The 17361-nt window shown below is 37.3% G+C and overlaps 1 protein-coding gene across 1 annotated transcript in view; it reads left to right on the top strand.

Annotated features, from left to right (window-relative positions):
- The window catches only part of PPP2R5D (protein phosphatase 2 regulatory subunit B'delta), a 50726-nt gene that overhangs the window by 19504 nt on the left and 13861 nt on the right, over positions 1-17361 (top strand). Inside the window, exons 4-13 of the mRNA XM_032215667.1 lie at positions 825-1024; positions 2248-2358; positions 4268-4360; positions 5369-5499; positions 6312-6371; positions 6707-6815; positions 10184-10237; positions 13549-13719; positions 14138-14265; positions 14784-14885. Of these exons, the coding sequence (XP_032071558.1) occupies positions 825-1024; positions 2248-2358; positions 4268-4360; positions 5369-5499; positions 6312-6371; positions 6707-6815; positions 10184-10237; positions 13549-13719; positions 14138-14265; positions 14784-14885 (1159 nt within the window). The remainder of the gene's footprint in view (positions 1-824; positions 1025-2247; positions 2359-4267; positions 4361-5368; positions 5500-6311; positions 6372-6706; positions 6816-10183; positions 10238-13548; positions 13720-14137; positions 14266-14783; positions 14886-17361) is intronic.

Genomic DNA, 17361 nt, shown 5'->3' with positions numbered 1-17361 from the left:
ATTTGCATGCCATCGTTCCCATGCAGGAGACAGACTGTAACGCCTCATTGCATAAAACTGACTAAATACTTTTAAAAGGTAATACATGTATTGATTGTGTTGAACCATATAGTATTTTGTGTGAGCTCTCCATGCAGAAGTTCTGTGTCTTCGGCAAGTAGTATTTCCTTGCCATGAGCTCATTTGGTTTATCATAAAGATCATCTTCACAACCAAAATACTGAGGCCCTGCCAGTGTTACCTGATGGTTGTGAAAGAAATCACAAGTAGTACTGCTTTAATTATTTACTAAGATTTAAGGTGTGGTTCTGAAGGAAACATGGAATATTTAAGGTGTGGTTCTGAAGGAAATGCATGGAGGATAGGGAAATGAATTGAAAGAGACCTGTTGAGAACAGAATTGTTGACTAAACAGATGGACAATTAACTGACTTAGGAGAACTTCTTTTGATGATAAATAGTACAGATAAGTGATACATTTATTACTTGAAGTACTACAATTGTTTTATTTTCTCTTGCTACTATTAACTTATATTCCATGGCTGTTTAACCTATTTTGCAAGACTATTTGTTTCCCTGTTGGATAAGAGAGAGGCTGGGTGTAGGAGAGAAAACTTAAATTCCCACATGGTTGATAACTGGAGAGCAATATGAACATCTTATCTATCACAACAATATTGCCTGTGAGCCTAGGGAAAGCAGAAGAGACCTTATAATGGTACAAGGAAGGAGAAGAAAAGCTGCTATGTGGTCTTTTTGGATTTTGGAAGATCAAAATACTTAGAGAAGAAAGGAAATATTTTGTCTTTTATCTTCTCCCTCAGATGCTCCTCCTCATGAACGGGAAGACCTCTTCATACAGAAGTTACGACAATGCTGTGTCCTCTTTGACTTTGTTTCTGACCCACTCAGTGACTTGAAATTCAAGGAGGTCAAACGAGCAGGACTCAATGAAATGGTGGAATATATTACTCATAATCGGGATGTTGTCACAGAAGCTATTTATCCTGAAGCAGTTATCATGGTAAGTATTGATCTACTTCTTGCTGCTGCTCCCAGTAAAGCATCTTAAAAGAGGGACGTGCAACTTTTTTTCAACTTCAGGATACCACTGTACCTTCTGGCTTATGACACTTAAAAACAGAAACAGGTGGAATTAAAAGATGATAAGGGACCAAAAACTAAGACTTATAAGAGCAGGCTAAGGGAATTGGATATGTTTGAATTTGAGAACAAATATAATAGCGTGCAATAATAATTTAGGAATATAAAAATACTTTCCCAGTTCTTGAAGGGATGTTACCCAAAAAGAGGCCAAACCTGTTCTCTGTCATCCCAAACCATAGGACACTGATCTTGAATTACAGGGAGTTGGTTATCAGTTGAAAAAGAATAAATTCTTAACAATAATACCAATTCAACAGTGAGAAGTGATGAGCTGCCCTTTTCTTGAGGAGAAGCTAAACAGCTGGTTGGAAACCAATCCCTTTTGTTGGAATGCTTTAATTTGGATTCCTATGTTGAAGAGGGAGATATAGATGGCATAATGGCCCTCTCCTGTTTTAGTTCTATGAGGTCCCAAATCTTGTGTTCTGGTGGCTCACTTAAGCTCTTTTTATCCAGCTTTTTAAAGTGTGGAAAAGAGATAACAAAGTAAGCTCTAGCTCCCCCTTTCCACTTCAGACTTCTGGCAGAGCGATATGAAATGGTATTGAAGCCATCTTTGGTTGAATGAAGTTATAGTGAATCACAAAGCTTGTGTACCTAGTTACATAAAGCTGTTGTAGTTCCACTTCATACATTTTTGTTGAGACAAACTGGTGAATAGCTACAGGTAGAACCAATGTCTCTGATTCCATATTTAGAATTTGACAATAGTTAAAGAAGCTTATGAATAACATTCTAAAGGGGGAATTAGCAAAAGCAAACACCTAAATGTACTGACTAGATGATATTAATCATTTCTTGATAAGCTGAAGTTGATGTGTGTTAATAGCATGAGAGATGGGTACACAGTAATGCATAGAAATAGACACCAGTAAGTCATGGAATATTGAGAATGTTTCTCATTGCAGACTTAGAAAGTTTTTTATTTTTAATGAAGATCTTTCCTTTCTGGAATTGGGGAGCGTGTATGACTCTAGAGACAGTTAATATTTGGTTAGCAGTTTTTTAATAAGGATGAATTGCACTGAGTCATTGAGTCAATCCGCACAGACACCTCAATTTTATTGTCACATTTCTCAGTTTTCAGTGAATCTCTTCCGGACACTTCCACCATCATCTAATCCTACAGGAGCAGAATTTGATCCCGAGGAAGATGAACCTACACTAGAAGCTGCTTGGCCACATCTCCAGGTAATAAAACAGTATTTTGCCATGTTACAATCCCTTTTTTCTCCTTATGGAAATGTTTAAGCAACACTTGAGTTAGTAGTTATTTAAGGTTTTTTAAGAGATTTTTTTTTTAAAGAAGAAATTGGACAACCATTTCTCTGAAATTGTATAGGGTCTCCTGCTTGAGCAGGGGTTGGGCTAGAAGACCTCCAAGGTCCCTTCCATCTCTGTTGTTCTGTTCTATTCTAGAAATTTGATGTTTAGAAATGTTGCTAGCTCATATGAATTTAAACATAGTGGTCAATGTGAAGATTGCATCATATTGCTGGTCTTTTATTCAAATGTTTTGGCCTTTTTGCCCAGGAATAGCCAACTTTTTCCAATATGATTATGCCCATTTATTTGAGTTCAGCTGTTAGTTTGCAAAAAGTTATTTACCCTGCTTTAGATCATGACCTACTGCTTCTTGGATCAGTTGAAAACTAGCTTAGATAAGAAACTATGCAATTTTCTTTCATCAGCTGTGGTGTGGCATCAATTTAGTTCTAAAAGGGGACTAAAAATGTTCATGGAGGATAGAGTTTGGCACAATCAATATTATTTGTTGGATATATAAAGCTGCCAAATCGAGACAATCTGGAAAGCATACAGAATTAAAACTGTGTATTTGCCTATTAAAAGTATATTTTAAAGAATAAAAATCCTTCAATATGTTTGTTAAAGACAACCAGACCCTTATAAAACACTGTATAAAAATGCAACTATAAAATCCAATTGATATTATACAATGCATTGGAAGAAAAACACAGATAAATCCAAACCCCCATCATCCACCGGCCAGGATCACAAATTATAAATATGTTAAAGAAAATACAGGTTATAATACAGATTGTAAGAATGCTCCTGCCTCTTTTTTTACAGCCCTTGGAAGTACATTCTAATAATAATTGTTGAAAATTAGTGGTGTTATTTTTAGTGCTTAATACTAAATCAACTGAATTCACTCAGACAAACTTGGGGGAAAGAAGGGATGCCCCGCCCATGGATGTGATTCAGCTTTACTAAATCACCCAACCCACTACAGTTCCCTTCCCACCCAAAATTCCCCAGCCCTGCTTGAGGGGAGTGGAGGAAATGCTTTAATGATTCCCATAAGAGCTATTTACTCAATACTTTGTCCTGTACTTTTCACCGTGTGGGGAGGTGGGTAAAATTGTGATTGTCACAAAACTGGTCAAGCAGTACATAGTTTTGTTTCTGCTAAAAATATAAAGTTTTTCTAGGGTGTAATTCAGATTGGAAAGTGTGTGACTCCATAATGGATTAATGTTTTATATTTACATCTTCAGTCTAAATCAACAGACCGTCTTAGTCTACATACCACTTCTGCTTTGGCATTTGTTCAGGGAAGGGTTTCCATTTGCAGACTCAGTTATTTTTGTACTATAGAAACACAGCCCTCAGAGTTTCTACTAGAGAAAATGAACAGCCATTGGTATGAAGTAGAATAAGTAAACAGTAACAGAGTTGGAAGGGACCTTGGAGGTCATCTAGTCCAACCTCCTGCTCATGCACAAGACCTGTACTAGGGATTCAAACTGCTGACCTTTCTGATCTACAAGCTCAGTGTCTTAGCCACTGAGCCACCTACACCTGGTCTGCTATACTGAATTTTAAAAAATCCAAAGGGGTTAATACTTGGATGGGAGACCACCGGGAAATCTGAAGGCCCTAAGCCTAGTCTGTGTAGTTGAGAAAATATTCTAGAAGACAGCTAATCTTTTCACCATTGTTGGCAGGAAAAAACAAATACTTCCCTGAAATATGCCTGAGTCAAACTCACTAGTCATACTTGACTTGAAAAATATATATATAATTTTTCTATAATAATTTTGTAAATAATGGGTTTTTTGTGTCATTCTTTTTTTAGCTGGTATATGAATTTTTTCTGAGGTTCTTGGAGTCTCCAGACTTTCAACCAAACATAGCCAAGAAATATATTGACCAGAAATTTGTATTGTCGGTAAGTAATCATCATTTCCTTCCCCCCGCCTTCCTTTTAGCCCCAGTTTATTTTGCACCTCAGTTAAAAAGAAGTGATGAGGAGAGTGCAGAGAAGCAGGTAGAAATCTCTCTTGGAAATTCTGTAGTAGATAATTCTGTAGCTACAGATCCTATAGAAGATAATTTTTGGATTATGCTGCTGAGTTGCTTATTTTTCATTTTAGCAATAATTGACATAAAAAGAAATGTAGGCCATCCATGATTATTTTCTTTTGTATTTAGTTTTACAGATAATTTACCCTGATAGTAATATGTATTGTTTCCTAATGATTTTTGTTGTTGTACAATCAGTTAGATGTTTAGACTGGACCTCTAATTTTATCCACCTATTGAGTCATTCCCAAAGAACTGGGATAGGCAGATGTTGCTTGATATTCTAATTATAATTATTACTTAATAAAATTTGTATGCTGCCTAATTTTTAATGAGTCTAGGTTGTTTATGACAAAAAATTACAATAAAACCAAAATCATTAAAAAGTGTATAATTTTTCTTGATAATGATAAGCTTCTTATTTATTGTTTTAACATTTTACTGTTTTATATGTTTTTTTAAAAATTATGACTGTAAGCCACTTTGAGTCGTCTCGGTGAGATGGCTGGCATAGAAGTCTAATAATAAATAAATAATAAAAAATAGATCAATACCTTGTCATATGAAAAGGGCAAAGGAGGCTAGAGATACAAGATACTGTACTTGTTGATGTAGTATTTTTCTATTTGTGATCCATCCGAGTTTTAAGTAAAGTCACTTCATAAGAATTGCAGTTTGTGCACTTTTGGAGTCTTATGAAAAACTTCACAGTTTGTTTTCTGGGTAGTTTAGAAATCTTCATGGCTAAAGATGTTGTTGCCTCCTTGCGCTAACACTTTTCAGCTGTGCTTATCTCCAGATTGTTAACCTAGCACACGATAAGAAATCTGGAGTAGGTTGGGATTATGGATTTTACTCAATCCTCCTTTTGCAGCTGCTGGACTTATTTGATAGTGAAGATCCCAGAGAACGAGACTTTCTGAAAACAATTTTGCATAGGATTTATGGGAAGTTTTTGGGACTCCGAGCATATATAAGGAGGCAAATAAACAACATATTTTATAGGTAAGTAGTAGTCATAATAGGTAAATATTTACTTACTAAGTAGTTGAACTATCTTGAATGAGGAGGTGAGTTGAATTAGCTCCCTAAGTTAAATGAGAAGGTAAAAACCTGTTGAATAAGATGATGTTTGGTAGGGATAAGTAAGCTGAAATACCCATAGCCCTTTGCCATTGGTTATTCTGGCTGTACCTGGGAGATGAAGAGATAAGTTACTTAGAGAAATGTGACAATATAATTTTTAAATTGGATTTTTTTAAAAATCTACTGATAGCAGCCAGGAATGGCATAGTCTAGTTTGTGGGCATTGGTTTGGACAGAGTCATTTTAAATTGGATACAGAATCATATACCAAATAAATCTTTCATCTTGAGGTAACATTCACCTTTATTGTCCATTTATATATTGCCTATCTGTTCAAAAGATGGCCTTCTGTATGAAGCATCTTCTTAGAAAAATCTCTAAATCAGAGCTTCAAATGAAAATCTTCAAATAGCTGGGCAGAACTTGACAGAAGAGTGAAGAGCAGAGCTATATTCTTATTAGTTAGAGTTCCTCTTTTCAAAGTTCAGCGCATTTTCCATCACTCCACTTGGTTCTTTTTGCCCCTTCTAACATTCTGTCTCTGGGTCTTCTAGTCTTAATTCCTTGCTTAAACATTATCATGTCCTTATATATATATCTGCTTTGGAAACAGAAGGAAGTCAGCAGATGTGTTTATTTGGGTTTTCTGCACTAGAAAATGAGAATCATATCACCTATCTCCCTGAAACCTGCTTCTTAATAGCCTAACATATGCCTTCTCTATATTCCAGGTTTATTTATGAGACAGAGCATCACAATGGGATTGCAGAATTGCTAGAGATTTTAGGAAGGTAAGATAATTCTGCATTATTCTATTTTTTTTATCAGCAGGTGTTTTTTTTTGTAATTTTATGATTACTGCCAGGCAGTTAGGTGAGTTTCCATTTGTCATGTTGCAAGAGGCTTTCCCTCCTGCACACCATGAATAATGCCATGGAGTTATTTATTATCAAAATTTATATGCCGCCCAATCCCGAAGGACTCTTGGGGAATTGTGTAACAATATTCTATAGGATATCCTGATGATGAGGCAACAGCATGGAGGGAGTTGGGAACAGTTGTTTTATATATGTGTATACACAGATAAACACAAGTCCTTGGTATTCATGATTCTTTCCTTTCTCAGTATAATCAATGGATTTGCTTTGCCCTTGAAAGAAGAGCACAAAATGTTCCTCATCCGGGTCTTGTTACCATTACACAAAGTGAAATCTTTGAGTGTCTATCACCCTCAGGTAAGGCATTCATTCTGGTAATATGCAGTACATTCTGTAAGTGCTCTGAAATGACAGGTAGATTTGCTCCTGTTTGCCTGTCTTTAAATTTTAGAAGCATTGCTTCTAAACTTTTTGGACTTTCTGTAGGGAAGCAGTTTGCAACTTTGTCCAGAACTCCTGCTTTTGTTTTTCCGGTACACTCCCTCAGGTTTTCCAGTTGGCTTCTCAACTCCTAATATTATTTCAACTAATGTGATTATATTAGAACTGTAAGATAAGACCACAACAGATTAGACTAAACGCCTATCTAATGGGCTATCTTGCTTTCCCAGTAGAAAAAGTATGCATTTGTTCTAAAGATGCCATATAACCTTGATAACTGGTAGTTATTTTTTATCTTTGCACTTCATGGATTTTTTTTTTTTTAGAGATGTAAATCAATGTCTGTTACCCTGATGCTGGATTCTGTTCTTTGGATACAGATCTAATCTTTAAACACAAAGACTGTCTTTAAAAAATGACCATGATCCAGTGATATTGGGTTCCACCACAAATGCGCGAACGACAAAAGTGCGCCTGACTAAACCGCGGTGACAAAACCGCGCCAATAAAACCGCGCTGACGAATGAGCGCTGAAGCGCGCCGACAACAGCGCGCCGACAGAAGCGCGCTGTAACCTAACCCTAAACCTAACCCTAACCCTAAACCTTACCTTAACTTAAATCGTGCTTCTGTCGGCGCGCTGTTGTCAGCGCGCTTTTGTCGGGTCACGGTGATATTGTATCTCCCCTGAAGGTGGAAGGCAGTGATTTTCTTTTAATGTTTAATATTTGTTACTTCTTAGTTGTTCTAAGCTAGAGGATCTGAGACAACTTTCTATTGGCAATTGTGGAGGTTGATCTATATCAGATATGGAATCTATTAATCATATACATTGTATACAAACAATATATATGATTAATAGATCTAGTTGTTCCCGGCCAAGTTCTTATTGTATAATCTCTGTTTTATTTTGGATTACCCTGCCTTAACAGAGAAGCAAGACCAGATTCTTTATGGCTGGAACCATATCCAGAACCTTATTGTTGAGAATACTATGACAGTAAAATTTAATTTAACAATTTAGAGGCTGCGCAATTCCACAAAATTCTGGGCAGTTTACAACTTTAAAACAAAAAACCAGTAATAAGAGAACGTAGATCATAGACATCAGGGGGAAAACATTACAGATAATATATTCTATAAGAGGTCAGCATTTACCTACCTCAGGGCCTGGGAGAATTACTTGGTTTTCAGCAATTTCCTGAATATCATCAGGATGGGAATAATATAGATCTTTGGGAGTTTGCTGTTCTAGAAAGTAGGTGCTCTAATGCACATTTCAAAAGTCCTACTAGATTTTATGGTTTAATCAAAGAGACCTGGAGGATGCCCACAGTATCCAATTTTACAGAACAGGTGGAAACTGTTGGAGATTTAATTTTTTAAATGACTAGTCCCTCTGCTATGAAGGGCTTTTACAGCTGAAACCAAATGGCAATCAGCACAGCTTCAGGAGCAGTGACATCCTACCAGCGATGGCAAACCTTTTTTGGCTCACGGGCCATAAGTGGGGGAGCGCAGGGTGGGTTATGCATGGGCATGCCGCACTTATAATGCAACGTGCGACCCCCCCAGTGTGCATGCATGCATGAGAGCCCCCCCCATTTTTTGCATGCTTTTTTTGCCCTCCCCAGGCTCCAAAGGCTTTATAGGAGCCTGGGGAGGCCGAAAACAGTCCCCCCCCCGACCCGGAAGCCCTCTGGAGGCTTCAGGGACTTTAAATGGGTAATTGCTACCCCCTCCAAGACTAGAAATGGAAAGTCTCCCAGATCAGGAACCCAAATACTCATAACCATTTGATCCTGTTAGGATTAAGCTCGTGTTTGTGCTTCCATAGCCAGACTTGCATAGCATCTAAAGAATGGAATAGGGCATCCACAGCATCACCTGGGTGGCCTGGAATGTACAATTGAATATCTCTGGACCAGTGGGATTTTGTCCAGGATTGTTGGGTCCAAAGACAATGTTTTGAGCATACCACCATTCCTTTTAAGACTGCAGGAAGCACTCCCTTTCCTCAAAAAGGCTGACATCGTCATGTGGAACCAAAACCACATGGCATTTCTCAGACAGTTTAATAATCCAGGAAATAAACAGGTGGCTGAGCCCACAGTTTTCAAGACTCTTCAAAGTTGCAGTCTCAAATTCAGGTACCATATCTTAAACTGGTCTTACCCAGTCAGAATCACTGGATCCCAGTGACTTTATCTACCTTATGGGTAGAATATTTTTACAGTGGCCTTGTAGTGATCTGGCCTTTTCTGACAAAGATTGAGTTGCCTTGAATTGGGCAAAGGCAAGAAAGGCAATGAATAATGATATTTTACTGGCCTTATTGCCATAATGTAATCCTGAATATAGGCTCTTGATCACATTTATTCTTTGTCTTCCTCTAGTGGAACTCCAGGTATTTTTTTGAGTGTTTGGAGCGTCTCAGAAAAATAAGGGCATTATGGAATCAGCTTACAGGGAGGGACTGCAATAAAGCAATGCAGTCCAAGGCCTCCGTCATCAGCGTGTTCGAGACTGTGACTTAAAGCCTTGGCCAAATTTTCTATCAAGTCCTCTGGGAAAACCCAAAGTTCCCTATGCAACCCAACAATATCTGTTAAGTTGCCAGAGGTGGGCAGTCTAATTGACCCTGTTTGATTAAACTCTTTTCTGGTAATCTGCAATATGTATGTTCCTAAATTACTGTGTCCCTTTTCTCCTCCAAACCCACCCACCCACCATATCATCCTTGGAACACTGGCCACCTCATTAGCCAAACATTTAATTAGTTCTCAGATTAAATGCCAAAATCATTCTTAGTACAAAACCGTCAACTCTCCAATTGCTTATCCATCTGGCTATAAATGCAGGCCTTCTCAAAAACAGTCAGTGGCTGGATAACTAACCCAGAGCATCCTCAACTGTTTCCAAGCAATGAGGTTTTTACCTTAAGGCCAAATAGGCTGCAATCCAGGTGGTTCGGAAGAAGGAGCAGAGATAAAAAATAGAGAAATTTCTTTTAGTTGCTTTGCTGGTGTTTCCCATTGCACCTCCTCCTTTCTTCTGCTAGATGTTTTATGCAGAAAACATCAATGTATATAGAATTAGGGAGGAAGTTTATTCTCTGAGCTTGTGGGTATATAGAATTGCAGCCTTAGTCGGTTAGGAGACATAGGATGCCTAGGGACAGATTTAATTTGCAGTTTAATATCAAAAATTATAAATACTAATACTTAGAAGTTGTTTCTGGCCAGTCATTTTCATAATACTTGAACTCTGTGTTCTTTCTACAGTTGGCATATTGTGTTGTGCAGTTCTTGGAAAAAGACAGCAGTCTGACTGAACCGGTAAGCTTTTCTTTGTGAAGCTGAGATTGTTGTAATATTATTTTTTGTAGATTTTCATGGCTATTCAGGAAAATACAATTTAGAACAGTTTATATAAATTAATATATTAAAATTTTCATTTTCAGTTAATGAATAATAGAATGGAGCACTTTGGGAACGGGCATGATGGTGCTATCCGTTGGTGGACTACTGGTTCGGACCGGTTTGGACTGGTTCGATGGCCTGGGTTGCTGGAACTGGCAGCGCCCCAGCCTGCCACGTTCCTGAACTGGTTCTCTGTAGGTGCTACTGTTAAGTATACAGTTGCAAGAAAAAGTATGTGAACCCCTTGGGATTACATGGAGTTTTGCATGAATTGGTCATAAAATGTGCTCTGAACTTCATCTAAGTTACAACAATAGAAAAACACAGTCTGCTGAAAATAATACTACACAAACATTAGATGTTGCCATGGTTTAATTGCACATAACATGTAAACATTCACAGTGCAGGGAGGAAAAAATATGTGAGCCCCTAGCCTAATGACTTCTCCAAGAGCTAATTGGAGCCAGGAGTGAGCCAACCTTGACTCCAATCAGTGTGATGATATTGGATGTGTTGCTGAGAGCTGTTCTGCCCTTTAAAAACACACACATGTTTTGGGTTTACTGGTTTCAAGAAGCACTGTCTGATGTGAACCATGCCTCACAGAAAAGAACTCTCAGAAGACCTACGATCACAAATTGTTGACTTGCATGAAGCTGGAAAGGGTTACAAAAGTATCTCCAAAAGCCTTGATGTTCATGTGTCCATGGTAAGACAGACTGTCTACAAATGGAGAAAGTTTAGCACTGTTGCTACTCTCCTTAGGTGTGGTCATCCTGTAAAAATGACTGCAAGAGCACAGTGCAGAATGCTTCATCAGGTAAAGAAGAATCCTAGAGTGTCAGCTAAAGATCTACAGAAATCTCTGGCACATGCTAACATTTTTGTTCACATATCTACAATAAGGGAAACATTAAACAAGAATGGAGGACATGGGAGGACACCACGGAGGAAGCCATTGCTGTCCAAAAAAATATTACAGCACGTTTGAAGTTTGCAAAAGAGCACCTGGATGTTCCATAGCACTACTGGCAAAATATACCATGAACAGATGAAACCAAAATTGTGTTGTTTGGGAAAAACACACAACACCATGTGTGGAGAAAAAAAGGCACAGCACACCAATATAAAAACCTCATCCCCACCCTAAAACATGGCGGAGGGAGCATCATGGTTTGGGGCTGCTTTGCTGCCTCAGTGCCTGGACGGATTGTTGTCATTGATGGGAAAATGAATTCCAGAGTTTATCAAGACATTTTGCAGGAAAACATATGACCATCTGTCTGCCAACTGAAGCTCCGCAGAGGATGAGTGATGCAACAGGACAATGACCCAAAGCACACAAGTAAGTCAACACAAAAATGGCTTCAACAGCACAGAATATGCCCTGTGGAGTGGTCCAGTCAGAGTCCTGAAATGCTGTGGCATGACCTTAAGAGAGCGATTCACACCAGGCATCCCAAGAATATTGCTACACCGAAACAGTTTTGTGAAGAGGAGTGGTCCAAAATTACTCCAGATCGTTGTGCAGGTCTGATCTGCAACTACAGGAAACGTTTGGTTGAAGTTATTGCTGTCAAAGGAGGGTCAACCAGTTATTAAGTCCAACGGTTCACATACTTTTTCCTCCCTACACTGTGAATGTTTACATGTTATGTGCAATTAAACCATGGCAACATCTAATGTTTGTGTAGTATTATTTTCAGCAGACTGTGTTTTCTATTGTTGTGCCTTAAATGAAGTTCAGAGCACATTTTATGACCAATTCATGCAAAACTCCATGTAATCCCAAGGGGTTCACATACTTTTTCTTGCAACTGTATCTCCTTTTGGAGACTAGAGTTGAGTAGCAAAAGGTAGAAAGGAATGTGCCGCTGAATAGTCACATTTATCAATCACAGTCGCCTAAGTTAAAACAAGGATAACTTTACTTGCGTTAACAAAAATAAAGTAGGATAAATATTCTCCTAAACAAGTGATAAGTAGTTTTGAATTATATACACAGTGTATGATACAACATGTTGGTATACAGATGCTCAACTCACGTTTCACCGCGTAGACAGGTAACTAACATACAGTGTAGCCACCATCCAATATACAGTATTCAACTCCAATAACAAGCACGGAGAACATACAGGAACAAACAGTAGTAGTTCCTATTCCCTCTTATGGCTGATTAAAGCAACAGCATCCAATCACATCTCACTTGAGCATTTAAAGTGACAGATACATTATTTCAATCATGGCATATATATGTATGTATGTATGTATGCATGTATGTATGTTGTATTTGTGCTGATAAATAAATAAAGGGAGACTAGTATAGATCTATTTCAAGCTATTTAGCTCTCATCAGCTAGCCATACACTTACTGGGAATCAAACTAGCTGATGAGAGCTAAATAGCTTGAAATAGATCTATACTAGTCTCCCTTTATTTATTTATCAGCACAAATACAACACACACACACACACACACACACATATATTTAAAGTCACAACCCCTGGTATGCCTAAATATGGGAGGAAGATCACTACTTCCATTCTCTGTCCTTTGGCTCGTCACAAGAGACCATCCAGACAGAAACCCAATATTTTTTACTGTTGCCTTTAAAAAAAAACAAAAAACCCCCTTTTTTAAAAATTTACCTCTTCAAAATCTTGGTACATCTTATACTCCGATGCATCTTATAAATCTGGTAATATAAATGCTTATTATTATTACAGTATTATGGTTGATCACACAGTCAGTCAGATCAAATTTTCCCCAACAATCTGGGAAATGAAGATGTTATTATTTAGATTTTTATCCCACCTTTTGTATCTATCTGTTTTGTCTGTCTCAAAAAAGTTAATATGCTTCATATTGCTGCCTCCTATAGACAATTCTGTGAGATGGGCTGAGCTGAGTTCTCCAACTGGATTTCATGCTTAAGGCAGGCCTAGAACTCAAGATCTCCTTTTTTGTAGGCCAGCACCTTAACTATTACACTGAACTGGTTCTGAATGGCAATTAATATTAATAGCTTTTAAAATAACATGGGAAACAAAGAGGTTAAAAATCCTGTTCTGTTACATACAGAAAGAGATATACAAGAGTTAGAAATGTTCTATAAATGTATCTAATATGTTTCATGGGATATGTAAAAATGTTGTAAATTAAAGGTTTCTAGATTACAAAATTAGTTGCATATAATATATTTAATCTTCCTGCTTTTTTTCTTTCAGGTGATAGTGGGGTTGCTAAAATTTTGGCCAAAAACCCACAGCCCCAAGGAAGTTATGTTTCTGAATGAGCTGGAAGAAATATTGGATGTCATTGAGCCTTCTGAGTTTGTGAAAGTTATGGAACCTCTGTTCAGACAGTTGGCCAAATGTGTCTCTAGTCCACACTTCCAGGTGAGTTAAAAGCTAGGAGAGATGATAGCAGATTTTAGTATCGGTACTTGGGCAGTAGACATTTTCAATTTTTCGTAGGACATTGGCAAATAACAAAAAACGTATTGACTGCTATATACTTAACTGGTATTACAAAAGGCATTTCTTTTCAGAGAAATAAAACTGTTTTCCACTCACCATAGTTTCCTATTCTGATTTATTAAAAAGAATGGAATTTCAGTTATAAACCAAGCTAACAAATACTCATATAAACAGATTGAATTTTAATTTTGATAAGCATTTACTACCGTAGCTTTTCATCTATTTAAAATTTATTGTCAAATTCAGGTGTCCATCTTATGATGGGCAACATTAAGAATTTTAAGAATCCCTACTTTTTTCTATTTTTGACTGAGTCTCATTTTCATTATTTATACAGGTGGCAGAGAGGGCATTGTATTATTGGAATAATGAATATATCATGAGTTTGATCAGTGATAATGCAGCCAAAATACTCCCTATCATGTTTCCAGCACTATACAAAAATTCCAAAAGTCATTGGAACAAGTAGGTATATCAGTGTGGCTTGGGATGAGTGAAATTTCAAATAAAGGATCTTCAGCTTGCTTTTCTGTCAAGAATTATTGATAATAGGGTGATAATATTGCTATATTTAGTTTAGGTTCCTACGTTTTCATCATGGGAGTAAAAGGAAAAGAGTATCAATAGCAGTAGTTAGAGATATGCAAGTTAAATTCCCAAAAGAGAAATTAATATGTTGCCTATGCCCTATTTGCTTAACTTCATCTTTTTTTGGGTGGGTGGGGTGTGTTTAATGGAATATAAGTTTTATGCATGCACACTAACTTTGGAGGTAATATTTTTTTCATTCAGTACTAAGAATTGTAAATTATTGTTTTTAGATGTTTTTGGAACACCTGTTTGACTAATAAATAAATGTGTACTCTCGTGTGCTAGCAATTTAGAGCGTGAAACATCCTGTTTTCTTCAGGGTGTGTTTTTAATTTCTGCCAAAGTTTTTGGGAGACATTTATATAATATATAATAATTTCTGTTTTCTGCAGGACAATCCATGGATTGATCTACAATGCACTGAAGCTGTTTATGGAGATGAACCAAAAGCTATTTGATGATTGCACGCAACAGTACAAGGCAGAGAAGCAAAAGTAAGTGTTTTCGTTGAGAAGTAGATTGATAGTAAGTAATCTGTGATTGCTGAGATTCTCCTGCAGATTTTTCATTCTGGTTATTAACAACTATCTTGAGATGAATGAAAAATCTGTAGTGATCTGCTTAAAACTCTCTGCAAATAAGACAGGCCAGTTATTCTTATGGAACAGGAAAAAAGATGGGCTGAAACAAAATACAGATCAAGAAGCCAATAATTAAAATACCTGATAAATTTAATCAGCTGTAAAAAATTGTGTAAACATGGATTTTTGGAAGTAAAAGAAGCTACTAAAGAGTTTAAAAAATAACAATAAATTTTTTTAATGTAGATCTTATCTGTAAAACTAAAAATCTCCCCAAATATTGTTAAACAACAGCATAATTTTATTTATTTGTTTGTTTATTTATTTATTTGACTTATATTCCACCATCTTGCTAGAGGTGATTCTGGGCAGCTTGCAAACATTAAAATAACAGCTTATACCCTGTGGCGATACCTCTAGTACAATCAAACATCAACATTTGCCTATCAGAGGTCCTTGGGAAAGAGTCAATGGATACATAAAAAAGCCACATCTGGCTGATTGTGCGACAAACCATAATAATAATTGATAATTTAAAGACAGGGAGGAAGGGCGTTAGATGTACATATGGAGAGGTGGGGACTTCTTTTAATCGGGTAGCCACCTCCGGAGAGTGTACCTCCTTATAATGGCTGTAATTCCAGTTGAAGGTGTCCATATTAATAATACATAAAATCAATTTCAAATTTGTACTACCAAAATGTTTGATTGTTTATATTCCCCCTTTATTATTTATACAACTAACGCAAGGTGGCAAATATATCCAATACACTCCTTCTCTTATTTTCCCCACAACAACAACCCTGTGAGGGTATTGGGCTGAGAGGAAGTGACTGGCCCAGAGTCACCCACCTGGCTTTCATGCCTATAGCAGAACTAGAACTCATGCTCTCACAGTTTCTAGCCTGGTGGTGCCTTATCCATTAGACCAAACTGGCTGTCATTTTATTTTAAATGAAAATATTATTTAAAAAGTGCTGTCCAGAAAAAAAATTGGTCCCCTAAAAAACCCCTGTAAAATGAAAATCCCTTTGAAATCAATAAGAAAGGGATTCCACAGAACTGTGATTGAGATGGCCTTCTCTTTCATAACTGCTATCCTAGTTAATCTTTATAACAAGCCTTCACACATAGCTTCAATATTAAATATGTAGATGGAAGATTGATTAAACATTCAATATATTTATATTTATATAGAGATGAAAGCCATTTTCAAATAATATCCCAAATTATCTGGGGCTTTTAAAAAATAATCATTAGCTATCTCAGGTAGACTTGGAAACATTCCTATATCCTTTCAAAAGTTGAACAGCTGCATTTTCCCCCAGTTGAACTTTTCTAATTCTCTTCAAAAGCAACCCCATGTAAACCACATTACGGTGGCCTAGTTTGCAGATAAGCAGTGCGTAAGTAATGGAGGTTTGATTTAGTTTATCTAGATATAGTTGCAGTTGGCTTACTGATTGAAGGCAGTAAAAGGTAACTTTGTAACAATACCATCTGTACTTCTAAAGCATTGTTTGTAGGACATAAATTTGTAACCTCCTGCCCTTTGGGTAATAATAGTTTCCTATCTTAGTTTAGATAATTAATATTTATTTATTTACCCAATTTATGTAGTCACCCATCTTGTCTGAGGCAACTCTGGGTGGTACACAACAATAGATGGGAAAAAGTGAAGATAAAAAAACTGCAAATTAAGATATAAAAACCATAATCATAAATATCATTAAAAATAATGCAAAAATGCAAAATATAGCCATCTAGGCAAGTCTCTGGTTCTGTGGAAACTCCAGGCCTGGTCATGTGATCAAGTCTTTAGAGTCTTTCAGAATAATCAAAGGGATGGACTAGTCTAAATTCAGGGGGAAGGATGTCCCGTAAGCTGGGCGCCATGGCAGGGACCCACCAAATATAGGTTCCCGATAATGGTCACCACAGCATGCCTTCTCTTTGAGATCTAATAGCACAGGCTGAAGTAATTGGGGAGAAGCAGTCCCTCAGATAGCTCCATTCCATGCTGTGAAGGGCTTTAAAAGTTAAAACCAACATCTCGAATTGGACCTGGAAGCAAACTGGCAACCATTGCAATTTGTACAGCAGAGTTGTTACATGTGATGCTCTAGGAGCACACATAATTGCCCGTGCAGCTGCATTCTGTACCAGCTAAAACTTCCAGATACTCTTCAAGGGCAGCTCCATGTACAGTAGTCCAATCTGGAAATGACTAGGGCATGAGTGACTTAAGCGCGGCCTCCTGATCCGGGAACAGGCATAACTGATATTTTCCTATCTGGTAGTACCATGAATTTTTGGGATGATTTACAGTATGTTCTACCTCTCGGTCTCAAACAACCTCCATACCTGTTTTCCTTGAAACCTTTGAACA

This window comes from Thamnophis elegans, chromosome 4, assembly GCF_009769535.1.
Source record: "Thamnophis elegans isolate rThaEle1 chromosome 4, rThaEle1.pri, whole genome shotgun sequence".
In the NCBI taxonomy this organism is placed as follows: Eukaryota; Metazoa; Chordata; class Lepidosauria; order Squamata; family Colubridae; genus Thamnophis; species Thamnophis elegans.
This window is presented reverse-complemented; position numbering and strand designations above follow the sequence as displayed.